This window comes from Lottia gigantea, assembly GCF_000327385.1.
Source record: "Lottia gigantea unplaced genomic scaffold LOTGIsca_2, whole genome shotgun sequence".
NCBI classification, from domain to species: Eukaryota; Metazoa; Mollusca; class Gastropoda; family Lottiidae; genus Lottia; species Lottia gigantea.
In genome coordinates, this window is record NW_008708400.1 from 5,444,710 (window position 1) to 5,470,406 (window position 25,697).

The 25,697-nt window shown below is 36.2% G+C and overlaps 2 protein-coding genes across 2 annotated transcripts in view; both read right to left on the bottom strand.

The window, feature by feature from the left end:
- Positions 1-19,785, bottom strand: part of LOTGIDRAFT_228404 (hypothetical protein) — a gene marked incomplete at its 5' end in the record, with an annotated part of 54,010 nt that extends 34,225 nt beyond the window's left edge. Inside the window, 45 exons of the mRNA XM_009053461.1 lie at positions 144-372; positions 685-941; positions 1,215-1,355; positions 1,560-1,650; positions 1,805-2,058; positions 2,377-2,526; positions 2,846-3,112; positions 3,410-3,535; positions 3,790-4,018; positions 4,433-4,692; positions 5,275-5,412; positions 5,629-5,719; positions 5,990-6,249; positions 6,588-6,731; positions 6,944-7,061; positions 7,318-7,742; positions 7,963-8,053; positions 8,342-8,526; positions 8,816-9,052; positions 9,346-9,436; positions 9,777-10,036; positions 10,383-10,523; positions 10,821-10,904; positions 11,099-11,183; positions 11,480-11,733; positions 12,037-12,180; positions 12,495-12,842; positions 13,015-13,158; positions 13,407-13,500; positions 13,775-14,043; positions 14,241-14,384; positions 14,727-14,801; positions 15,056-15,140; positions 15,398-15,660; positions 15,792-15,932; positions 16,146-16,236; positions 16,459-16,709; positions 17,055-17,201; positions 17,358-17,553; positions 17,782-17,942; positions 18,187-18,333; positions 18,487-18,564; positions 18,837-18,921; positions 19,053-19,183; positions 19,620-19,785. Coding sequence (XP_009051709.1) covers positions 144-372; positions 685-941; positions 1,215-1,355; positions 1,560-1,650; positions 1,805-2,058; positions 2,377-2,526; positions 2,846-3,112; positions 3,410-3,535; positions 3,790-4,018; positions 4,433-4,692; positions 5,275-5,412; positions 5,629-5,719; positions 5,990-6,249; positions 6,588-6,731; positions 6,944-7,061; positions 7,318-7,742; positions 7,963-8,053; positions 8,342-8,526; positions 8,816-9,052; positions 9,346-9,436; positions 9,777-10,036; positions 10,383-10,523; positions 10,821-10,904; positions 11,099-11,183; positions 11,480-11,733; positions 12,037-12,180; positions 12,495-12,842; positions 13,015-13,158; positions 13,407-13,500; positions 13,775-14,043; positions 14,241-14,384; positions 14,727-14,801; positions 15,056-15,140; positions 15,398-15,660; positions 15,792-15,932; positions 16,146-16,236; positions 16,459-16,709; positions 17,055-17,201; positions 17,358-17,553; positions 17,782-17,942; positions 18,187-18,333; positions 18,487-18,564; positions 18,837-18,921; positions 19,053-19,183; positions 19,620-19,785 — 7,768 coding nt within the window. The remainder of the gene's footprint in view (positions 1-143; positions 373-684; positions 942-1,214; positions 1,356-1,559; positions 1,651-1,804; positions 2,059-2,376; positions 2,527-2,845; positions 3,113-3,409; positions 3,536-3,789; positions 4,019-4,432; positions 4,693-5,274; positions 5,413-5,628; positions 5,720-5,989; positions 6,250-6,587; positions 6,732-6,943; positions 7,062-7,317; positions 7,743-7,962; positions 8,054-8,341; positions 8,527-8,815; positions 9,053-9,345; positions 9,437-9,776; positions 10,037-10,382; positions 10,524-10,820; positions 10,905-11,098; positions 11,184-11,479; positions 11,734-12,036; positions 12,181-12,494; positions 12,843-13,014; positions 13,159-13,406; positions 13,501-13,774; positions 14,044-14,240; positions 14,385-14,726; positions 14,802-15,055; positions 15,141-15,397; positions 15,661-15,791; positions 15,933-16,145; positions 16,237-16,458; positions 16,710-17,054; positions 17,202-17,357; positions 17,554-17,781; positions 17,943-18,186; positions 18,334-18,486; positions 18,565-18,836; positions 18,922-19,052; positions 19,184-19,619) is intronic.
- A 115-nt stretch (positions 19,786-19,900) lies between these two features.
- LOTGIDRAFT_152977 (hypothetical protein) overlaps positions 19,901-25,697 on the bottom strand; it is a gene marked incomplete at both ends in the record, with an annotated part of 32,492 nt that continues 26,695 nt past the window's right edge. Inside the window, 13 exons of the mRNA XM_009053462.1 lie at positions 19,901-20,227; positions 20,507-20,763; positions 20,910-21,059; positions 21,340-21,687; positions 22,008-22,151; positions 22,381-22,467; positions 22,606-22,795; positions 22,951-23,114; positions 23,233-23,373; positions 23,899-23,986; positions 24,177-24,430; positions 24,636-24,797; positions 25,083-25,176. Coding sequence (XP_009051710.1) covers positions 19,901-20,227; positions 20,507-20,763; positions 20,910-21,059; positions 21,340-21,687; positions 22,008-22,151; positions 22,381-22,467; positions 22,606-22,795; positions 22,951-23,114; positions 23,233-23,373; positions 23,899-23,986; positions 24,177-24,430; positions 24,636-24,797; positions 25,083-25,176 — 2,406 coding nt within the window. The remainder of the gene's footprint in view (positions 20,228-20,506; positions 20,764-20,909; positions 21,060-21,339; positions 21,688-22,007; positions 22,152-22,380; positions 22,468-22,605; positions 22,796-22,950; positions 23,115-23,232; positions 23,374-23,898; positions 23,987-24,176; positions 24,431-24,635; positions 24,798-25,082; positions 25,177-25,697) is intronic.

Consider the following 25,697-nt stretch of genomic DNA (forward strand, 5'->3'; position numbering starts at 1 on the left):
ATTATACTTATAGCAACGAATTTTCTTTGAAGTATTCGTTCCACATGTACAGTCAGAAAGTGTGAATATGCTTTTCCTCTTGTCCTTAACAAACTGCAAGCGTATGACCGTACACATTGCAGATCTAACATGCTTAGACATACCTGTACGGGAACCAAGTGTATGATCTTTTGAAGGACCAGTTCCTCGTGATGGAGTAGAACCACTGTTTCTAATCCAATCATACTGATCAGAGGCAAGTTGAGTCCAGGAACAGAAATCATCTTCAAAATCACAAGAAGCCTTAGAGAGACAAGTACCATCGCTAAGTTGGATATCATCGATAGCAATATCTCCACGATATCCTCCACTTGTTATAGCTTCAAAAATTATCTAAAAATTGTGAAACTCTGATATTAAGATTAACTTAGATGTGGTCTTTTTTTTCATTATTCCCTTTGGTTAGGTGTCCATGATCCAGTCGATTGCTTTTAATAAAATGTTGTTACTAAGTAAGTTTGACATTCAGATTACAAGTAAATGATCAAGCAATCTACCACCACACTTTAAAACACAAAAATAGTTCTGCTGATGACTTTACACGTATTCCCTTCGTATGCAACAATCTCTCATCAATAAATTAAAAGTATTTATTAAAACTATACATAACAATAATTATGCGTCCTAAATAAAACCAACGCATACCTGGAAAGTTTCTTGACTTGTGACTTCTACAGTGCCTTGTTTCCACATATTACCCTGGTCGCCAAACAGGTTCCATACTGGTGTTCCTTTCTTATTAGATTTTCCCAGATACACATTCAGCGTTCCAATATCTCCTCCGTACATATGGTACCAGAATGACAGGCATTTGCCACTTGTTGGTGGATAGTCTTTACTGAAGATTCTAGCAATAGCACCACTTAGTGTTTTTCCACTTACTTCTATGTACATGTAGTGACCTGAAGATGGATGGGTTGTTTAATAAAAAAAGAAGCTAGACGCACTCATTACATTAAGCTTCAAAATGTGGATGACAAAAATCTTAGAGAAAATTCCATGACGCTGTATACACAGCAAGCTATCATGTTCTAATCACGCTAAAATTGATTATCAAAGAAATGCTTAAGACATATCTACGATTAACAGTCGGCATAATAATTTGACAGCCACATACTTTGCGGGTTGCAAAAACCTTTTTATCAATGATCAATGAAATACTATGAAATACTGACCAATTCTTGTACCATAAGTATGATCATTGGTGGGCCCCGTTCCTCTAGATGATGTTCCTTGTGATTGTCTTGTCCAATCAAAATCATCATTTTGATCCTGTCTATATCCACATAAGTTGGTATCTTCAAAATCACAGAAAGCTGAAAAGAATAATAAGACGTAAATAGCTGTCTTAAACACATAGCATTCCAACACCAAGGGACCTTTAATTAACTCAAACCATTTCTAAGCGTTGATATTTGCACAATTGACGTTAGAAGGCGACAGAAGAAAAGGATTAAGAAAGACCTCTCGCCATTATTTAGCATTTAAGAATGGATAATCACAACAAAACGAAAACCAACCAGGTGCAGGGCATGGTCCATTTAATATCTTGATATCATCAACAGCTATATCGCCTTGGTAACCAGTTCCTTTGGTAGCTTCTAAGACCATCTGAAACGACATATCAGTTGCAGATTATTTGTAATATGCATGTCACACATACCACACCCAGAAACGTCGTCGTTTTGAATGGTTTATCAGACATAGTGCGTTCGGACTTCCTCGTGATTAGAAACCTTCAGATTAGAATGCTTACAATACTCACCTGTGTTCCACTTTGTGGACCAATTTCAACAGTAGCATACACCCATTTGTTACCTTGATCACCAGTCTTCACCCACTCTGGTAGTCCTAGAGTGGTTCCCTTTTTGATGTACATCTTTAATGAGTTGACATGGCGTCCAAGCATATGGTACCAAAACGTAACACAAGTAGAGGATTGTGTATTGAGCGTTGGGCTGATAATTCTGGCTGCAGCTGAAGTTTTCTGGCCAGAAGTTTCAATATAGATGTAATGACCTTCAAAGAGACAAAACGTTTTAAATTTTTTGATCGATTAAGAGACGGAATTTTCTTGTAAACAAATCAGGCGAAGTATGTGACAAATCCGATTCGTTAGTGAATTCCACTTTATCATTTAAACGAACAACATAAATAACTGCGAAAGTACAACAGCAGAAAACCTATCCGGGATGACTGATGCCCTCCTTTCATATCAGTGATTTAGACAGATGCCGGTTATCTCCTTGATTGAAAATGATTATGTCTAAATTGATTCAAAAGCCATCCAATATTGTTGAGGCGAAATGAAGCGCATCAGTGATGTATTGAACCAACCTTTGTTATTCTGTTGAGTATGATCAAATGGAGGACCAGTTCCTGAACTGCCGGTTTGTCCCTTGTTAAGGCTCCAATCAAAATCATCTGTTGTATCCTGGGTAAATGTGCACAGATTGTTTTTCTCAAAATCACATCCTATCAATGTTGCTGCAATGAAAGTGATACTAATTAAATACTTAATCACTTATGAATGATTTAAAAAGCCTGAAAAAAATCACCTTTCGATTATCATCGTTTATCAGTGAAGCTTGATAGCAATAGAAAAAGGATTACCTTAAATTATCAAAATGGCAATATATGGTTGGACTGACAAAGAATGATTCTTCAAGCTCGCATGTTTTCTTTGCCGAATATTACAACCCTTCAGGAGCACTTGAGCCACTCAGCGACTGGGCAAGTCTACTTCAAGTTTCTTCTAAAGAGTCTACGTTTTTTGTAATCTTATCATAGTATTTGTATTGCTTACCTGCTGTTGGTTGAGGAGTTGTGACAGGTGGTGTTAGAGTAACTGGTATACTGGCACAAGTTCCAACATTGACACTAATATCATCAATACCAATATCACTTCTGTAATCTTTCCCTTTCACTCCCTCAAATCTTAACTGGAATGTCTTAGGGCTTGAGACATCTATTGAAGCCATGAGCCATAAATTACCTTTATTACCAGATACATTGAAGACTCTCTGTGGTTGCATTGATGGTATAACTGTATACACATTCAAACTTCCGATGCCTGTAATAAATATATCGATTATCCTAACACATATGATAAAAAATACAGTGGTACAGAAGATACAAGAATATCACCTTATCCGACCACAATACCTCCTACAATTAATATTCATTTTGAGAGTAATTCCCTTATTTTCATTTTACTATCAAAGGGACCTTACCCAAAATGTTGATCTTTGTATTTACCCTTGGGGTAGATATGATTAAATTATTTTACAGAAGCAAATGTGCACATTAAGTCATTTATTACTGACGCTTTATTTTATGATTTCACATTAAATCAATAGACTATACTTACCACTACCGTACATGTTGTACCAGAATCTAACACAAGAAGCCTGAGTTGCAGGTATAGGGTCTGACATCAGCCATGCTTTATTACCTGTCTGGATGGGGTTACTGGCTTCAATAAACATGTAATAACCTGCCAAATATAATGTAAAAATTCAGATTCTATTGTACTTTGCCTGATTTAATGATATTTCTATGCACCAATAGGCAACTATTAGTGGAAGTTTATATTTTGCAAAACAAATAACACATCTAAATGAGATTAGCAAACAATGGTTACGAATGGAATGAGTTAAATCCAGTTGATTGGGACGAAAGCACTTTAAAACATAAGAATTTAAATTACCCCACAAAAACCTAATCATTTTGAAGTTTATCGTTTCTTACCGAATACTGAATTTGTAGTATGATCAACTTGAGGACCAGTAAAGTGACTGTTTGTAGCCCCCTTTCCTCTTGTCCAATCAAAATCGTCGCCTTTAACGTTGGTGTAGTCACATATATCATTTTCAAAAGTACAGGAAGCGGGTTTTGGACATGCGTCTGGTAAAATAGTGATGTCATCAATAGCCATATCACTATAGTAGCTGGATCCAATCTGTCCTTCGAACACAACCTGAAGCAGGAGATAATTACTTTAATTCTTTTAGACATAAAGCCCTTACCAAAATCACCTATCCGATATCAAGTTTAATTTGAACCAATTTACAGCCTATACTTCTTGTATGCATAGCACATTATTAGACATTGTATATTATTTTGCTTATGATGAGATTCGAAACAGAATATGTATAAGCTTTATGCTTGTCTCTGGACCTGCCATGTTGTATTGTATGTGTATGCATTCTATTTAATTTTTAGTTCGCTAGCGTTCTCCTATAAAAATTCACCTGTTAAAAAGTGACAAAAGTGAGAAAATATCTTCAGTGAAACATTTTTCAAACGGTTGCCCGATAACATTAGCAAGTAGTCAACTGAATTTTGGAAAAGGATCGTCATAACACTTTCGGGACTATAGGTCTTCCCTTACCTGATATTTCGACGCCACAGCTGACAGAGTGACTTGAGCTTTCAACCAGGCACGACCTTGATTTCCAGACAGCTTCCACACAGGTTGACCGTTTTGTCCATTAGATCTGAGATACACATTCAATTTACCCATGGTGGTTCCATACATATTATAATAAAACCGCAGACATTCTGTGCCGGTTTGTGAGTACGTTGGTGAAATGAGTCTGGCAATATCACCAAATTTGCGAGGTCGTGATGCTTCAGTGTACATATAGTGACCTGAAAAAAAAACACAACCAGTGAAGTGCTCGGAAATAAACAAATACAAAAAAGTGAAAAGTGGTCAAGCATATCCTCATAAAAACAAAATTTAATGCCAAAGTAGCATAATTGAAGTCATATCCTCAAAACATATCTCAACTCAATAATTAATATACTGGGTCTAAAATAAAGCACGTAGTCTCTCCTTGGAACATTAATGACACTCTACATTTGAGTTTGTCAAGGGGATCATCCTTTCTCTCTCTGAAAAGCCTGTGCAACATACGCCCGCGGTGATTTCGAAACCCGTCATATCCGCGCTGTTATATCAAAGTATGACGTCAAAATGAATCTAACAAATCAAATCGTTAACGAGGTCCGACCTCGTGTGAAACAGTGATTTTACGTCAAATATGTCTGTTATTTGCAATTCACATTGAAATACGTTATTGAATAAATGACTTGAAAAAATTGCATGTTTCTCATTGTTAATTCCATGATTCATTGAGGCCTACTCGCATCCCCCAAATGTGGCCCGCTGTTGCGGAAAGGTTGCACAGGCCTGATCTAAGGCAATGAGCATAATGTGACTAGACATACCTGATTTAACACCTTCTGTGTGATCACCGTTTGGTCCAGTAGCATAACTAAGGGTGGATCTGATATTTCTTGTCCAATCAAACTGATCATTGGTGTCTTGAGTGTATCCACATAAATCGGTCTCGAAGTCACAGGTTTCTGTAATATTTACATCACAGCATCATATAAATAATTAATATTTACAGAGATCATTGATTGACTCCATTGCAGTGATAGTGGAGACCAAGATTTTGCAATATGAAATTCACAATTTCTTGTAACAACAGTATTCAGAACACAACAGTATTCGCCAGTATTTTCTATTTAGCATGAAAAGTAATTGAACCGATGCAAGTCAGTTAAAATATAACTTACTGGATTTAGGACATTGGTCGCTATCAATATGTATATCATCAATAGCTATATCTCCTAACCATCCTTTACCAACCACTCCTTCTATAGAAACCTGTGGGATAAACAGAAATAAATAATCGCTGGAAGCATCTGGTGTTAACAGCGAGTTTAGGAGGAGTCACTGTGCCTTGAAGACGTAATTGCTGCTGTGAACCACCCCCCCCCCCCCCCCCCCCCCTTTTTTGTTCCCCCCCTTTCCCCCGCCCGCCCCCCCCCCCCCCTCTTCAATGTCCAGTATATACCTATCTTATCAGAAGACTATCCTGTCTTATATAATCCACGAATTAGACAGTCTAAGGAAACTTTCATAATTGAAACAAACCTGATAGTTGGTTGAGCTGTTGATAGAGAGTTGCAGCTGTTGCCACTGGTTACCCTGAGTACCAGATCGTGTCCAACTCAGAGTCTTTTGACCATTTATTGTCGTGTACACATTCAGAGTCCCAATATGAGGACCATACATATGGTACCACAAAGTAAAACATTGGTAGCTGGTCGTGCTGGGAGAGATCTTCGGAGAAACCAACAATGCTGTATCGTTCAATTTCCTAGGATTAGAAGCTTCCAAATACAAATAAAATCCTATAAATGAAAGAGAGAAATAATTTAGATTAATTCACCCTATAGAAAAAAAAAATGAATGGACACTTTTGTTGTGCCAAATCGATTTTCTGTCTTTGAGATAATACGGTGATTTAAGGTCGACATTCCCTTCAGGTAAAACAGAGTTTTGATCACCACCCCACCTCTTCCAACTGAACATATTGTGTAACTACTGTCGTATGCATCTCACGAGAATTCAGTATTTATTTAGATATCGTTCTTCTCCTATGTATCAACTTCAGGTATATAATATAAAGATATTAATACAAGTAGTATGCAGCAAGACTGAATTCTAGGGAGGTCCGTGATGTACTTACCCATTCCGGAGTGATCTGCTGATGGTCCAGTACCACGTGATTCAGTAGTAGCATTATTAATCGTCCAATCAAATTTATCAGATTTACTTTGTGTCCAATCACAAATAGTTTGATCATCAAACGCACAATCTGAATTTCCGGTTCCTGGAAATAGAAATTAGTTGTTCAAATTCAACCAAACCCGAATATATATTTTAAATAGATGTGGACCGGGAGATAGGAATTGCTCATTATTCTAAGATCTTGGTGATCCGAATGGGACAAAGCAGGTTTCAGAATTATAGCAATGAGGTGTTTGTAGAATCTTCTTGGAGTCAATATATAGCAAGGTTATGTATTTGTAAAAAACACTGTACCAGCAGATGTAGGATCAGCATAACTAGGAACTATGCTACAGGAGGTGTAGGCAACAGCAAAATCATCCAGAGCTATATCTCCTTGATAACCTGTACCTTCGATACCATCTATTGCAATCTGGAATATAGATTTGAGGAATTCAGTAAAGATCAGATACAGTTCATACACTTATCATAAATAAATTGGATTGTAACAAAACTGAGAGAAGCAACAATGGTAATAAGAGGCGATCAAAAGTCAATGTGAGTTAATGAGAGTAATTGAGATGAATATCAACATGGTCGTGGTCAAATTAATTCAGGACCGGAATTGGTTTAGGAGTATCTTTACATCGTAAATTAAAGTGATCCAGTTAGGTAACAGTCACACCTACCATAAATGGATTCTGTGTAAATTTGGCAGGAATTGGAGCTTGAGCTGAAAACCATTGATCTCCAGTTTCTCCAGATAAAGTCCAAATAGTAGCTTCTGTCGTGGTGGTATCAGCGGACGTGTTGGTTAAAACTGAGACTTTCAGAGTTCCAATATCAGATCCATACATATGAGACCAGAAGGAGAAACACACATCCGTCTTCGCAGCTTTGAATACCGGTGATAGGAATCGTGCAAAGTCTAATGGTTTTCTTGGTCGACTTGATTCAATGTACAGATAGTAGCCAGTGTCTTTGGACGTGGTGTGGTCAGTCGATGGTCCAGTGTTGATGGATGATGTTCGACCTCGACCTCTCAACCAATCAAAGTTATCTCCCGGTCTTAAATTACGCCATCCACACCAATCATTCTCAAAGGAGCAGTAACCTGTATACAATCATTGAACAAGAACCTGAATTATGCAGTTACTCGGAGTTTCAAAGTTTCAGACATAACAAGCCGTGCGATCTTGATTTGAGATATTTCCACTCTACTTCTGTATACATTACTTACAGTTACCTTACAGCACTCAAGGTTCTCGCTTTGCAATGAAGAGAATATGTATATTTTTTTGTCAAACAGTATTAAGAATGTAGCGGTTAGTTACCTTGTTTTTGACACTCTCCAGCTTTGAAAGACACATCGTCAATGGCAATATCTCCAGTATAGCTCGTTCCTCTAATACCCTCGAACACAACCTACCAAATATGAATAAGTACATGCATACTTATAAATAATTATTAAAATCCTTATACTCATTGTTTTCTGGAACAACTAATTATATGTTGCAGTGTTTCTTTTCATTATCGGATATCTCTTACATTGAGAAAACAAACAACATGAATGATAATAAATGATTTGCAAAAAGAATCATTAAAAATTTGTGTTGACGGTCTGGCAGGAACATAAACTGCGCACCATGTTCCACTGTCAACATAGAACAGAACATCTTAATAAAATGTAAAAGAAAATGTAGAAGAACGTACATGGAAATCAGATGATTGGTAGATGTTGACATTTCCTTCTTGCCACACGTTTCCCAGATTATAGGCTCGACTCCATACCGGTGCCAAAGATGCGGTCGATTGTGTTCGGTCTTTTACATACACATTTAAAGTACCAATTGATTTACCGTACATATGATAGAAGAAGGTCATACATAGTTCAGATCCTGTAATAAAAAAAAATAATTGATATATAAGTAAATACAAAGTAACCGACAAAAAGGAAATACCAAAAAATTGCAAAGTCAAGGTAAAAGAAAAAAAGGCCACTGTTAATGGATTTGGTTGGTTATCAAGAAGAGCAAGTAAAAAGTCCGTTGAAGATGGCGAAAAAACTGATTTAACAATTTTTATATATAATTATAAATTTGTAAGCATTATCATAGATATAATAACATATATGAAGAATACCAAGGCTACTTTAAAACTCTTACACATATACTAAAACAAACATACCATCAGGGTTTTGGTATTCAGGGCTGGTTATTCGAGCTGAATCATTAACCTGTCTTCCAGAACTTTCAACATACATATAATGACCATAAGGAGTACGATAAGTATGATCAGTGGAAGGTCCAGTTCCGGAGCTGGTGGTTCGCCCTCTTTTCCATGTCCAATCATAATCATCATCAGAGTTCTGAGTGTATCCACATATATTCTTATCTTCAAATTTACACATCCTTTTGTACGATACTAACAAAACAAAATTACGAGTCATCACAAAGAGATTAAACATCTAAGCATAGATGATAAAATTGGCTAATTATGAGTAACTCTATCTTGGCTCATGACCATTTCAGTTATCTTAAAAATTCTAAAGATGATTAAACCTATCGGAGAGTTGTTTCAGGTGCACCAAGACACTCTCCTTTTATAATATATCAGTCCAAAATTATATTCTTGTGTCTACCGTGAAAGACTTTTTGAGTTTAAGTTGCAATACAAAACCATAAGGCAGTAACAATTGATTAAGGGAATAAACTTACCAGACCCTGGACAAGCACCAGTTGATATTCTAAGATCATCTATAGCTATATCTCCTCTATATCCTCTTCCAGTCACACCCTCAAATACAACCTGTAATAATAATGTCAGATGCTGCTAAATCGTTGTACTACACAAGGTTATTACATGATTGGTGAGATTACTTGGCTGGAAGGAAATCCATTTTGCAGAATAGCCACAAGGGGTTAAGGATTAACAAATTTAGCAGAGGATTATGGCATTGCAGTAGAGAATTGCGGTTTATTTATATAGTTCTTTGGCAACTGATTGAACCCTTCTACAGTTCTTCATTCAATCTAACTAAATAAACAGTGAACATATTTTAGAGGGATTCTACCATAAAAACCAGTAAAATGATTAAACACTCCTCATCAAACCTAAGATCAAGAGAAAATTGGGGAGCAATACTTACATTATATGGTGTTGGTGGTTGGATAGTCATTCTAGCTGCATACCAAGTGTTTCCGTGACTTCCCCGACGAGTCCAGAGAATAGTTCTCGCTCCCCCACCAGATTGGTAGTACACATTTAAAGCATTGATCTGAGCACCATACATGTTAAACCAGAATGACAAACATCTTGGGCTGGCGTCGTTAATACTGGCACTAACTAATCTTGCCGTGTCGTTATAATGTTTCTTGTATGTCTCAATGTACGCATACCATCCTTTACCTACAACAACAGACTTATTACACAACCACGGGAGAATAAGACGGGCATCAAGGAAGTAGCAATGGGTGAACCTTCGTCTATGTCAAATACCCAAAACGATTCCTAGTCACACAGCACAGGGATTGGATTATCATTTGATATTAGGATTTGATTGTTAAATTTTAGCAAATTTGGAAATGGTCTCTAACGTATGACCATGAACCAATATAATTTGGTAATTTGTATTAAGCATGCAGTGAAGGTAATGCTCAAAATGACTGCTTATTAAAGGGTGGTGATTAGTAGGAATTTGTTGCACACAGTTATGAACGACAGGTTCTGTACGATCGAATGTAAAAACTCTTACTTGTGCCTGTTGTGTGATCTATTGTGATAGGTCCCATAGTCCTTCCACCACCTTGAGTTCTTGTCCAATCAAAAACATCATCTTTATCTTGACTCCATTTACAAAAACCTTGTTCAAAGTTACAGTCATATACGGTGGCCACTAAAATGAGATATATTATTCAAACTGAACAATGTGATATTCTTCGAATTAATGTTGGAATTTAAGCTAATGATGTCTTTTGCAGCCTTACCCCAAATTGATTTGATATGAAATATCGTCCAAATTACTATAAAATCCCAAATTTGTAAAACATTACACCATATAAACATTACAAAGCTATATGGACCATCCAAAAGATACGTGTGTGAACATCGTTGAGCAAGCATTCTGGTGGCATCAAACACATAAATAATTGAACAAGGGCTCTAATTCAGTATTGTTAATTAGATTTCGTACCTGGTGTCGGAGAAGGTGAAACTGTAGAAGTAGGCATGGTGGATGTCGTTGTCTGAGTCTTGGGATCGGCGGAAGACGGTTGTACTGAAAACCAAAATCATGGTAAAGAAAGCGTGTCGTTTATACGACTCAAACTCAATTATTACAAGAACTGAAAGTTAGGAATCTGAACTTGAAAGCAGTGACATATCAGTTGATTGGAATATTAGGGTCATCCAAAGCATAATCATTAGGTGTTTGTTAGTTTATATCCATTCAAGAAAGGAAGTTCAACTCACAGTTACAGACATCAGCTTGAATAACAAAATCATCAACGGCTATATCTCCTTTATAGTTTGTTCCAACGGTTCCACTTATTCTGATCTGGAAGTACATATGATATATGGAAATCAATATTGCTTTTCAATGTTAGCAACCCTATTGTCCAGCGATCAGTCTCATTCTAATGTTATTTAGAATCAACAGGAACTTATACAGACGAAATCCATAATCCGTGCAGCACCATGGAACATGTTTCCATTTGACCAAGTAAAATTACATATTTATAATCTGAATACCGTCAGAATTTCTAGAATATTCTTAATGAAATTAATTGCTGATACGAAAAGAAAACTACAGGTTTAAATGACTCATAATCTTGGGTTACGTCTTGTTCTCACCTTAAACATGCTTGTAAGTTTCAATGGAATTTTTCCAAAGTTCCACTGATCTTTTTGGTTGCCAGTTATCTGCCATACAAAGTTAACTTGTGAGCCAACTACAGTGTAAACTTGCAGGCTACCAATGCCATCTCCCAACATATGATACCAGAAGGTGAAGCATCCCACTGTCTTTCCGTTCATATAAGGACTTTCAAGATAGGCAAAGTCTCCCTTTTTCTGTGGACGACTAGCTTCAATAAACATATAGTGTCCTGCAAGAAAAGGACAAAGCATTAGCGTATGAATGAAATAGATAAAAGTTTCCAGCTCATTATCACGCCCACCCAACGGGCAGATTTTATCGATATTTGACAACACTGTTGAATTCTGTATAGAACAATGATTTTAGCGGCAAAAGAGACAAGTCGAATTTTGCGTCTTTCAATGCTTGAAAAAGATAAAACAAAAATAAGCTGCCAAGTGAGACATTTTTTTATATCGGCTTAGCAAATGGGGTGAGAACAACAACTTGAGTGTTGATACGGGAGACGTTATAAAATAGCCATAATTATTACCTAGCCCTGATTGCTGTGTATGATCAAACGTTGGTCCAGTAAATTGGCTTCCGGTTTGTCCTCTACCAATTATCCAGTCAAATTTATCAGCAGATCCGGAAGGATTGCTCCAACCACATAATCCATTCTCAAAATCACAATTTCCTTTTAAAAGAAAGAAATAATATGATAAATAGATTTAGAAATAATTCCTTTTAACAGAAAGTGATAAGAAACCAAATTGAATAATGCTTATCATATATATTGTAATTCTTTAAAATGTATACAGATATAATTTCAATTACTAAGAATAAGGATTTAAGATTTTGTTTAGATTCGCCATTAAAAACATGAAAATGGTGTATCGACCAAGCTCTATCTGTGTTTTTGCACTCATATTATATGTTAGCCTGTTGTATGCTATTAATGTTTTATTTTTGACAAGCTGTATTAAAGTATCAGAGAGCTACTGAACAAACCTGCTGATGGACAACCTCCTTCATTTAGTTTTAAATCATCAATTGCCATATCACTCCTGTAGCCAGCAATCTGCCCCTCAAACATTATTGTGAAATTATTGTTGCTCTTCAGAGTTTGAAAGATGGGTATCCATCTGTTAGGATGGTTTCCTGACTGTGTCCAGATAATTTTAGATTTCTTTGTAAGAAGATCATTTTGCCAAAGCTTCAGAATTCCCATGTTACTACCATACATGTGGATCCAGAATGAAAGACATTGACCACTGGTAGCAATTAGTGGTACAGATTCTATCTTTGCATTATCTCCTGATCTCCTTGGACTGCTTGCTTCAGTATAAATGTAATGACCTAAAACAAAGAATTCATATATTGTAAGGGGTAGGGGTACCTGAAGATATGTTAGAATAATCACATTGGTGAGTAAAATCCATGGACAGCGCTAAATTTTACTAAAGATCTTACTTAATTTAAAAGACTTATTAGAAACGACCCGGCGTCTTCAATAGATAAAGCTACAAACCCTTGGAAGTGCCATAAGTATGATCACTAGCAGGACCAGTGAAAGAACTTGAAGTACGTCCAGTTGACCACGTCCAATCAAACTTATCATCTGTACGTTGTTTGAATCCACAGATTTTATTATCCTCAAAATCACACATTCTCACTAAAAGTACAAAAAAACCACGTTCAGAATCAATCGATTCAATACCCAACCTAACTTCAGTTCGTTGGTGAATGATCTACTATTTTAAAAGATTGAAAAATTGTATTCAGTTAAAATAGTCGTTTAGACAGGCCTATCAACGAAAGGAATAACAGTTTTTGACAGGTCTATTTAGCACCAGTTACTTTCCCCATCATTTTACAGTGTATATTGAAAGATAATGTTAACACGAAAAGATTACAATATACCTGTAGTTTTTTTACACGGTGTCCTTGTAAAATGAATATCATCTATAGCTATATCTCCTAGATATCCATTACCTCGAACAGCTTCAAAAACAATCTAAATAACATAAATGTATGTTAATATAACATGCAAAGGATGCAATGGGCTCGGGTATACGGTGTCCATGTACTCAACAAGTCAATTTTCACAATGGTCAGGAATAGTGGATAGTGGATAGTAAAACAGAAGATCCCAAACTGATTGCTCAGTAAACTACCTCTCCGTCTAGTCCAACAAGCTCTTACAATCGAATCACCTACACCTTGGAAGAATCCTCTAATTTCATGATGATTTAAACAATAACCAAGGTCTAAAATGTAGTTATACTTACTCTGAAATGATTCTGGCTGGTGACATCTACTTGAGCCTGTTTCCATGCATTACTCTGTGATCCAGTCAGGGTCCATACCTTGGAGCCATTGTTTGAGAAATCGACTGGTATGGTGTACAGAGATAATTGTTTGATGTGTGGACCATACATATGATACCAGAAGGATATACATGAACCTTGTGTGAAGCCGATTGGTAGTGAATAAAGCCTGGCTGTATCATTCTCTTTTCGAGGATATGATGCCTCTATAAAGGCATAATATCCTTGGCCTGAAATGAACATGGTATGAATATAATCCGTTATGTTATTAATTGAATCTAACCAAATTGTATGTCTTCAACGGCATTTTAGAGTGATAAACTCTATCCTAGTTGCTTGACTAATTTACATCCCTCGTTTTGTTAATTCATCCATATATAAAACACATATTCGTATATCATATATCAAAACCACTAAAACTCCTTACTATTTCCTTGAGTATGATCTGCAGTAGGTCCAGTTCCACCAGATGATGTAAATCTATTTCCCCGAGACCAGTCAAAATCGTCATGGGTTGATTGATTCCATTTACAGAAGTCAGTGTCGAAATTACAGTCATATGGTGTTGGAACTGAAAACAGCAAATATTCTATATTGTGTAAATGAACTGAAGGTTTATGTATAATAGGTTTATAGTCTAATATCAAATGTGTTACAAAAGTAAGCAAAATATTATTAGTACTAAATACTTGTAAGAATATAGAAACAATGCTCCAGACTGATGTGCCAATGCAAAGTGAAAAACTCGTTTTATGAGAAACGTTCAAGGTTCAAACCACCACCAACATAGAGAGAAAACTCCTTGTAATAAATGATAATATTAATCGTACATTAACTGTGTTGTCAATGAAAAATGACAGGTGCTCAAGTGTGTGAAAAAAATCCAATAAAATTAAGAAAAAGGCCGACTAACCAGAGGGAACAGTAGGAGTTGGTGAAGGTGTTGGTACTAGAGTTACTACTCCAGCTGTAGCATCTTGTGGTAAAACTGTAAAAATAACACACCCCATTAGTTATTTAAGATGACATTGGAGTTAAAATCGAAAAATTTGTGTTATATAATTGCTACAGCTCCTGCTGTTACTATAATAAGTATTGATAATTAAGTTGCTGATTGCGAAAAGCATGTTGTAATAATCTCTCATATTACTATCAATATTTTAAAGTCAACTATCCAATTAAAGCATTTGCAGTAAAATAATAATGAGTCAACGGGAGATCTAAACTGGTTATAAATAATACCTGTGCAGTAGGAGCTAGTAAATGTGATGTCATCTAGAGCAATATCTCCTTTAAAACCACTGCCTCGTACTCCTTCAAATATTATCTGAAATGAAACAAAAAATCGATACAACAGCAATAATAGATGTCAGTGTTCCTGAGAACACCTCGTAGCACCACTTCAGTAGCATTGTATCTAACTCCAAAATTGAGATAATAGATATAGTAGAACATAAGTATAATTCCAGGAAAGTATGCAAATTTTGTTTGTGGAGACCAGGTGAAACGAAACATTAAAGTTGACTCCAAACCATGACACAGTCGTAAAATCTTCTGAATTTTGAACAAGTTTAAAACACTTACAAAGTATGGTTTGATGCTAGCAATACTGACACGTCCTTGAATCCATAAATTGCCATGATCTGTTGTCAAAGACCAGATAGTACTGTTTGCACTACCATCTGTTGGTAAGTATACTACGTTTAATGTCCCTACTGTTACACCATACATATGGAACCAGAAACTCAAGCATTTGGGCGCCTTTGATCCTGAGAACTGCATACTCTTCAACCATGCTCTGTCTCCAGGTTTTCGTGGTGAGGAAGATTCAATAAAGGCATAGTGTCCTGAAATTCACAATAAATCAATTTCACTGCGAATTAGTATGTCGACAATAATAGCCAATTATATCATAGAAAACCATTTAACTCATGTATGATTTAGAACACCTTGGTGGATAGACCAAAAGAGTCACTACCTGTTGAAGTAGACACGGTATGATCTGCACTGGGTCCAGTATATCTTGAAGATGTTCGCCCTTGACCTATGATCCAATTGAAGTTGTCACCAGCTGTAGGGTTTGTCCATGTACAGAATCTCTTCTCAAAATCACAATTCCCTGCAATATTATAATTTCATTATGAAAAGTTTAAATCAAAATGAAGTGAAATAAACTGAAACATCCGATTGTTGGTTGCACAAATGCTTTAAAATGAACAAACCATCGAAAAATGCTTCAAGGTGAAAGTTGTTGTTGAAGAATCGTATAATTGAAAATACCGAAGCACGAAAAATACAGCTGCATCATTAAAAGAAATTGATCAAGGAATACCTGGCAGAGAACATGGTCCATTGCTGACAGTAACATCATCAATTGCTATATCACCTTTATAACCCACTCCTCGAACACCTTCAAAAACAACCTTAAAAGAGAATTTATCTGTCAATTATCTTTCAAAAGTGATCCTTAGTAAGACGTTAAACTCCTTTTCTTAATGTCTTTCTTTAATGAAAAACAAAACTAATGCTTCAAAAATGCAAGTTTTGTGCTTTAAGCTCTGAGATGTAGACATAAGAACCCCTGTCATCTTACTTTTCCTAGATAGATTTCGTTGCTTATCTATTACATAAGTGAAATTTCGTACCTGGTAGGCTTGTGTTGGATTTAATGTTGCTTGAGCCACAATCCATGCTGTACCCTGATTTTTGGATTTAGACCAAACGGTCGTATTGCCTTGACTTGTTAGTAAATAGACGTTCAGGGTACCAATGTGTAAACCATACATGTTGTAGTAGAACTGGAGACATTTGACATCTGTAGACGTAACTTGTGGACTGATCAGATGTGCAGAGTCACCATTTCTTTGAGAACTGGTCTCAATATACATGTAATATCCTGCAATAATCCCAATAATTCAAGAGCGTTGAGATACAATCACCAAGATTCTTACATTAAAAGAATCATGGCGTAATAGGAAATCAAATGTAGCACAACTCTCATCAGAAAAATACATACCACAAAACAAAAACGGCGTAAGTATGAGTAAACTGTTTACTCATTCTTAAAGAAAAATATCAGAATGGCAGAGTGTTGGAATCTTGATGACCTCAGTATCATCAGCATCATGATAATTATCATCAGCAGTATCAGCATAAACAGCATTTTCATCAGCCTCAGCATTAGCATCATTATCAGTATGAGTAGTAAATATATATTTTACTTTCTAAATAAATGACCTACCTTTGGAAGTGCCAACGGTATGGTCAACAGTCGGTCCTGTAAAAGAAGATCCTGTTCTGCCCCTATGTCTTGTCCAATCAAATTTATCATTCTTTCCTTGAGTCCAACCACAAATCTTTGGATCCTCAAATGAACAGGATATCTGATCTAAAAATAGAAAGCAATCCATATCATATTAGATAGTTATATTTTTAATTCCTCCTAGTGGCCAGAAACCAAAATAGTACTATCAAAGATACATTTCTTAGCTTATTTATCCTGAAAAAGGATTTTTTAGTTGCAGAAATGAATTAAATAAGTTACCTGGTATTGGACAGGCACCAGTGAGTACCTTAATATCATCAAGACCTATATCACCACGATAAGATGGGCCTCGTACTCCTTCAAACACAATGTTAAACTGGTTGGATTGGTTAGCTATCTGGTATTCAGCAAAGACCCATTTATTACCCTGTGATTTACCCTTCTTCCATACTGGTGATCCAATCTTTCCATTGATCTAAAAATAACACAATGACGATAAGGTGGGACGGCTAAATGATGTAGTTGCCATACTATATTTGACTTGCATAACGAAATCTCTGTAGCAATATTGGTTTATACAAATGCAAAAGAGGCACGTTCGTTCATGTACAAACCCAAGTGCAGAGTGGCGTCAATGTTACGAAAAGATGAGTTTTTTGTGCTCTGCTGAAATCCAAATAACAGAGAGGAAACTTTACATTACCTTGAGATAAACACCCAGTTGATTGACATGAGGACCGTACATATGATACCAGAACTGTAAGCAGTAAGCTTGTTTAGCTTGAGCTGTCATCGATACAAGTCTAGCCGTATCATTAACTTTACGTGGTGCCGAGGTTTCAATAAACATATACCACCCATTGTCTACAATAAAAAACACATACATTCTTTTCATAATGAAAATAATAAATATTTAAAGCTTTCAAAACTAAAAACGATCTAAATACAAAATAAAGAACGTCATCTCTGAATGCGTCATTTTTAAAAAAAAAAAACACCGCTTGTGTGTTAAAAAATGGTGATTTGTAAGAATTTGCAGCGTATACACTAATATTATTCACTTTTTTAATGCACAATAAATTACTTGAAAAAGAAATAGATAGCTTACTATTTTGTTTAGTGTGATCGTTGGTGGGTCCTGTTAGTCGAGATCCAGTTGGTCCTTGAGCTCGTGTCCAATCAAATATATCATCTTTGGCTTGAGTCCAAGTACACAAGTCCTTCTCGAAGTCACAATCAAATTGGGATTGTTTTACTGTAAGAAAAGAATTTTTCATGTTCAAAACGCTGATGAGCACGAAAGACACAAAACATCCATTTCAAAAGAGTAGTCATTACAGTGAATCATTTAAAAAGAAAATACGCTAAAGATGGCCAAACTTCTGGAGGAAAAAAAATAAGAACTTACCAAAAGGTGCTGGAGTTGTGGAACCAATTGTAACAGGTGGTTGTGTCATCGTCTTGGGGTCAGCTGCGGCTGGTTGCACTGAAATAAGCATAAATTTTCATATATATGTATTTCAATAAAGATGTCTATTAAGTTTTAAATTTTACATTTGAAACATTTAAGGACAAAATGTGATTGCACAGTTCAATAAAGATAGTCAATGTTGGTCAGCTTGTTTTCAGGGGATGAACTACTGTTGCTACTTCAATACCTGACTTAATTGATTAGTGATTCGTATTGGATGTCAATACTTGGTTAAGTATCAGCTGTGAACTGCATCAAAAACATCTAGAAAGAGGGAAAATACTTACCATTACATTTGAATGGTGTGATTGAGATATCATCTAGAGCTATATCACCATAATACGTTGGTCCACGAGTAGCTTCAAACCTTAGCTACAATAAAAATAAAAAGTTATTTAGATGTGTTACTCGAATCAATGGAAAGACGAAAATCGAACAAATTCCACGAAAGTTAACAGCAGTATCACGTATCGTAGATCTAATAACCCATCTTAGAACCTTACCATATAAGCTTTACTCTGTCTTGGTATAGGTGTTTGACCATTTAACCACGCTGTTCCCTTCTTACCAGTCTGTGACCACAGTAAGGTATGAGTAGTGTTAGCAGCATCATCAATATAGACATTCAGAGTTCCTGTAAGTAAGTGGTGCTTGATAAATAGCTTTTAATACAAATATTTCAGAAACTAATGCTAATTCAGCCAATGTAGCCGAGCTATTCTGTAGTGAAGTCCAAGTTAAAAAGAACTATTGAATTTTTCGAGAGATTTCAACTTGTCATTACGTTTAGAGAGATCAAATAGTAAGACCAATGTTTTGGTGTATCAATCAAATTGTGAAGATCAATTTGAGTGTGGTAGTGGAATCTTCAGAAAGTGACAATTACAGTTTGGTGTCTCGGACTAATTTAATGTATGAACAAGAACAGGAGGGTTTCCAAAACGCAGACCAGTAAACGAGCAAAGCCATGCTTTCGACACTTCCGAGCATGTCGTCCTATAGTCAACAACATGACCCAAGGTTGTAACAGCGCTTCAGATTGGATACCAATAGACCGGAATAGTACTTACCAATGCCATTACCATTCATGTTATACCAGAAATTGAAACACTTAACACCAGAATTAAATGGTTGGAATTGTTCGCTAATTAACCAAGCCAGGTGCCCTGGAGCTCGAGGTGCTGATGATTCAATGAATACGTAGCCTCCTGTAATTGGAATATGTGAGAACGTCATGGTATCTGTGTAAAACTGGCTCGGTCATTCTTTTTCATCTTGAAATATCCATAATACGCATGTTCTAGATATTTATTTCCTACCCAAACTCGTTGTATATTTGATACAGTTTTCTTTAGGTGCCGTCTATCGTGTTTGCTGCCACCTTTGAGGGAACAAATACCCAAGGTTTGGAACGAGACAGTTTAGTGTTCAGAGAAGTAATTTTACCATTTGTAGATTTTGTGGTATGATCTGTTGTAGGACCAGTATATCTGCTAGGTGTACTTCCGGCTCCCATTATCCAATCAAAATCGTCTCCAGCCCTAGTGTTCTTCCAGCTACACATATCTTTCTCGAAATTACAGTCTCCTGGTAGCTGACATGCTCCGTCAGTGATTAAAACATCATCAATTGCTATATCACCTTGATAGCCATTACCTATTACTCCTTCAAATACCACCTGAATCAGAACATGGTTACTATTCCAGATGACATTTTCAAATTACTATTACCGCATCAAATGAAAGAGCTCAGATCATGCTGGAAAAGGTGCTAAGACACAGACTACGTTAACTGGAAATGGGACAATGTTTCAGTATCAGAACACGTGGCGCCAAGTATTAATATAGTCAATTATATTTCGGAAAAAAAATCCAAGAAGTTAAGTTCTATTAATAGTCGAAGGATCAAACCATGAAATTTGGTACACATCAGAATGAGTGATTTTAGATAAGCCTACCTCCCAACTGCTAGGCGACTTTACAGTGATCTGTGCTTGTAACCATTTATTCTGCTGCTGACCCTTCATTGTCCATACAGCAGAACCGAGTGTATCTCCAGATCGCACATAGATATTTAGACTTCCAGTGGTTCTTCCATACATATGGTACCAGAATGTCACACAGGCACCGTTGGTGGCATATTGTGAGGTACTGATAAGTCTTGCTTTCTGCCCGGCCGTTCTTGGTCTAGATGACTCAATATACATATATTTTCCTAAAGAGTAAAGAAATGCATTCTTATCTAATCCAATTCTGGAGGGCCATGGGTTATTTGTCATAATGTTTAAAGGGACAACACAATCATATTACTGCTATTATTACAACAGCGAGTGCATGGGGGTAAAGGTATTGACTAATTACCTTTTCGTGTGCCGTAGGTATGATCATTAGGAGGACCAGTAAATGATGAACCTGTGCTACCAAAATTCTGAAACCAGTTAAAATTATCTTTAGCATCTTGTTGATAGCCACAGATCGTTTTATCTTCAAATCCACAACTGCTCAATGAACCTGCAAAGGAAAGTTTTTGTAAGTTAACCTTCCATAAATATCACAATAATTTAAGTAACTTAATTATGGGTAGCTCTGAGAGAAATCGGTCTGATTCAAATTGCCATGCCTTAATAGGATTTGTGTAGTTTGGTTCTGTAAACCACCTATCTATCTATTTCTGATGACAACATGAAACGATTGCAGTTATATCTTTACATCTTGTTCGAGATATGCTCGTAAATATGATCGTTTTGGCAGTATTTTAAACTTAATGAGGGCGACATGTTTTTTTTCTTACCGCAAAGACCGTCAGTGACAGATATATCATCTAAAGCAATGTCTCCTTGGAAGCTGGTTCCTCGGACGCCTTCGAACACTATCTGATAGGAAGCATTGGCTGCAATGTCTATAGACGATTGTTTCCATTTAAAGCCTTGGGTTCCTTTCTTTGTCCATACAGGAGTACCATATGCATTACCAGATTTCACATAAACGTTCAAGGTGTTAACGTGGGGTCCATACATGTGATACCAGAAGCTGAGACATTTGGGTGTAGAGAATGTGGATATGGTTTTACTAGCCAGTTTAGCATTATCACCAAACTTTCTTGGATTTGATGTTTCTATGAAGACATAGTAGCCTTGATCTTAAGTAAAAACAGAATATATTAATGAATCTATTAAAACTAAATGTTTAAAATGTCCCACCACGGTTTTGTCAACGAGCTGAAAACTGGAATATGACCCAAAACTAGTTAAGTTGACAAACAAGATCACAGAATGGCATCTTGCTAGCTTGATATCTACACCCACCTCAGTAATTAGTTTGATAGCGTCCAAAGTTAATGAAGTTAAGTTTTTGGGCCCATATTTGATCAAAACCTATAAGCGAATGGGATGAAGAAAGGCTATCATCTTCAGCGCCCATTGAAGCCAAGGGATACAATCTAGAATATAATCTAATTACCAGTAGCTAGAGTATGGTCTGTTCTGGGTCCCGTACCACTTGTTGTTGTCGCTCCATGTTTTCTTGTCCAATCAAAATCGTCATCTTTATTCTGTGTCCACGAGCATAACCCCTTCTCAAAGTTACAGTCATAGATTGACGGTGCTGAAAATATTTTAATTGTTTAACACAAGCAACGTAACAGAATAGCACATTACGTTTCAGTGGCGACATTAAGTCAATACAACTCTTAAAAATTCAAATCTTAATTGACAGAACACAGATATGGAAGAACAAACAGGCTCGTAGCCAGACTTTATTTTTGGGAGGGGGGGGGGGTGTACATGTATGTACTGCACAGAGCTAGGTGTTACAAAAGTATAGAAGATCTTACCACTAGTAGGGGGAGTAATAGCTAGTCCAGGTGTTGTTGATCTAAATGGCATAAGAGTAGATCCAGTGTCTGCATAATTAGGGGTAACTGAAATTAATATCAGAAAATTACATAGTGATAACTTGCAGCTAGAATAAAGACTGTTGGAAAGCTTCAATGTAACAGCAGCTGTTCTATAACAGGCCTGGAATTCGGCCTTGGTATAAGTATAAAAGAGGAACTTACTGGAGCACTTGCTATTCCTGATTGTAACATCATCCAGAGTGATAAAGCCGGTAGTACCACCTGTTCTACTGGTTTCAATCACAATAGAGTAATCAACGGCACTTTGGTAAGGAACTTGTCCATTCTGCCAGTTCTTGCTAGCAGCACTATCATCAGAGGTCAAAATCCATATTGGTGTTGTCATATTCCCCTATAAAACGTTGACATGTAATGGAATGATTGTCTTTTTCATTTCTAAATATATTGTAATGTAAAACAGTAATCAAAAAGAAGGTACATATTATAAGAAATAAGATAATAGTAATAATATTGATATGGTAATCAAAGTAATCACAAAGTAAGTACCTGTTGTAGAGAAACTATGATTTTACCAAATGAAGAACCAGAATTGATGTACCAGAAATTGAAACATTTTCCTTTTGAACCAGTAGCAGATAATGATGGGGATACAAGACGAGCAACATTACCCTTTCCGGACGGTGACCCTTGTCCAACGTACATGTATGTTCCTATAATAGTAACAGGTTGTTTAACGAACATAAGAAGCAAATCATCAAAAGGTGTTTGATTGTGCGTGGATAGGACATTTTCATATTAAGCATATATAAAAACCTTCATTACACCTACCATTCTTCTTTGGTCCTAGTGTGTGATCACCCGAGGGTTTCAGACCAAACTTGGTGATACCAGAGTTGATTCTCATCCAATTGAAATTATCATCGACAGCATCTGTCCATCCACAAGTATCAGATTCAAAATCACAATCCCCTAAAATAGTTCAGAATAGATTGTCATATTCTGAAGAGGCTTCTGCATTACGCATTATACGTTTAATACGGTAATCAATACAATCACTGTGATCATTGTAATCAAAGTAATCATCGTGATCGGTTTCACCCATCTCATAAAATTAATCATTAATCATTTTGTTATCATTTTGTTATTTGAAATCATTTTTTCGAAAAGATCTAAGCTCCCAAGGAAATGTTTCAGGTAATATCTTAAGATTTGTGGGAGTTGTTGATTTTAACAAAGGAAATTACCAACCTTCATAATGCCTACCCAAACTCTTCCAAAACAGGAAGGCATCATGACAGCTGATAGTCTCCCTCGTGTAAGAACTCGAGATATTGACTTGATAAGAGAACAATCTGAACCAACGATCGTATAACCAATGATTAGTTCTGATTAGAATACACCATCATTACATAGGGAATCTGACACATATCAGAACTGCCCTATTACAAAACCTCAAAATCCATAGAGAGGGAAAGTAATCAATCCATTGCTTACCTGGTATAGGACAAGAAGTTTGTAATTTAACATCATCAATAGCTACATCACTTAGATATCCTGTACCAACAACTCCTTCAAATATTATCTGTAATGGCAACAGTTTATTGCACTATGGTTAGAAACATGTTACTTGGGTTAATTAATGGGCTTCAGTTGTAACATATTGTTTTAAGCCCTCTGTTCCTACACATTCAAACCTTTTAAGATGTTGTACCAGTAGTTTCTTTTGCTCAAGAGGCAAAGATTCTCAAAAAACAGGTTATATTACTACTTACTGTTCCATTGGTAAAGTCGGGCAAAGGAACATATTCCACTTTCCATTGAGGACCTTGATTACCAGATTTATTCCAGATAGGAGGTGCTGGTTTAGAAGAAGTTTGCAGATATATATTCAATTTTCCCATCTGTCGCCCATTCATATTGTACCAAAATGTCAAACATTTCCCGTCAGTTGATTTGAAAGCTGGGGTGATGAATCTTGCATTATCATTTGGTTTTCTACTTGAGCTTTCGATGAAAGCGTAGTACCCTGTACAAAACACAAATACATATAGCGAGTATTTGAACTGTGTTGTACTTGTATTGTGTAATCATATATTTTACTGAATTTTATCAGTAAATGTATCGTAGAAGATATTCACGAAGTGTTCATATTTCGAGTTCTGTTTTTATGGTTTGCTTGCAAAGCAGTTTAACTATATGATCCGTGTCTTTACAAAAAGACAAAAGCCTACCTGCTCGAGTTCCCATTGTATGATCAGCATTAGGTCCAGTTCCAAATGACGAAGTTCTCAATGTTCTGACACTCCAATCGAACACATCCTGTTTATCTTGCATGTATTTACAGTTGGTAAACTGTTCAAAGCTACAATCAATTGGACTGCTTGTGGTGGTTCCTATAAAAGATATATTTATTATTTGCTTGGAAATGTGGGATGAAATTGAATCTGATAGTGTTTAAATCAAGCCATGCAGCTCTATGTTGTAATCTAAATCATAGCTAAATCTAAAGCTAAAATCTTTTCACCAGTTTTCCACCTTATATGATGTATTATTTAGTGTGACTATGGGGGACATAGTCAAAGAATATATTCCACGGCATTCAACAATTGACATGGACTATTTTTAGGTCTGAAACTCTCTATGAAACACTGACGGTAGATATAAAAAACTTAGGCTACCTGTGGTGGCCGAGCATGATCCAGGAGTAAGAGAAATATCATCCAAAGCAATATCTCCTGAATAACTTCTACCTCGTACAGCTTCAAACACAACCTATAAGAAATAACAGAGTTCAGTCAATGCAAATATTTTCTTGTCTATCGATGAATTTGAACTGGAAGTGTCTCTTAGATTTTGTATTATTATTAATATGCTCTGTACATATTCAGTGGCGTTTCGAGGAGCCATTGAGTGGAGGAGGTAAGTTAGTGGCTACAAATTTTTCTAGGTTGCCGACAGGCATTTAAGAAGCCATTGATCAGAAATTGAAACATGAGCCTCACACATCCCTAAATAGTCACATGGTTAGAGCCTATCATTTCTGTCAACTGTCTGAATTTATCATTTGTGAGTTTTATTCACGTAACTCCACGCAATTTTGAATGGCAGATAACTCTCTGTTTAAATAGGACTCACTTCACTAAAACATTTTATGCAAATGATTGTATAGTCCAGGCTATTTTTAGAAATCTTCTTTCTCTCTCCCTTTTTGGGTTTTTGAATGCCTATTTTTGGGTAAATTTGGTCTAGATTTGGAATTTGATGTCTGAAATTGCATTATCTTTCAGATTTGG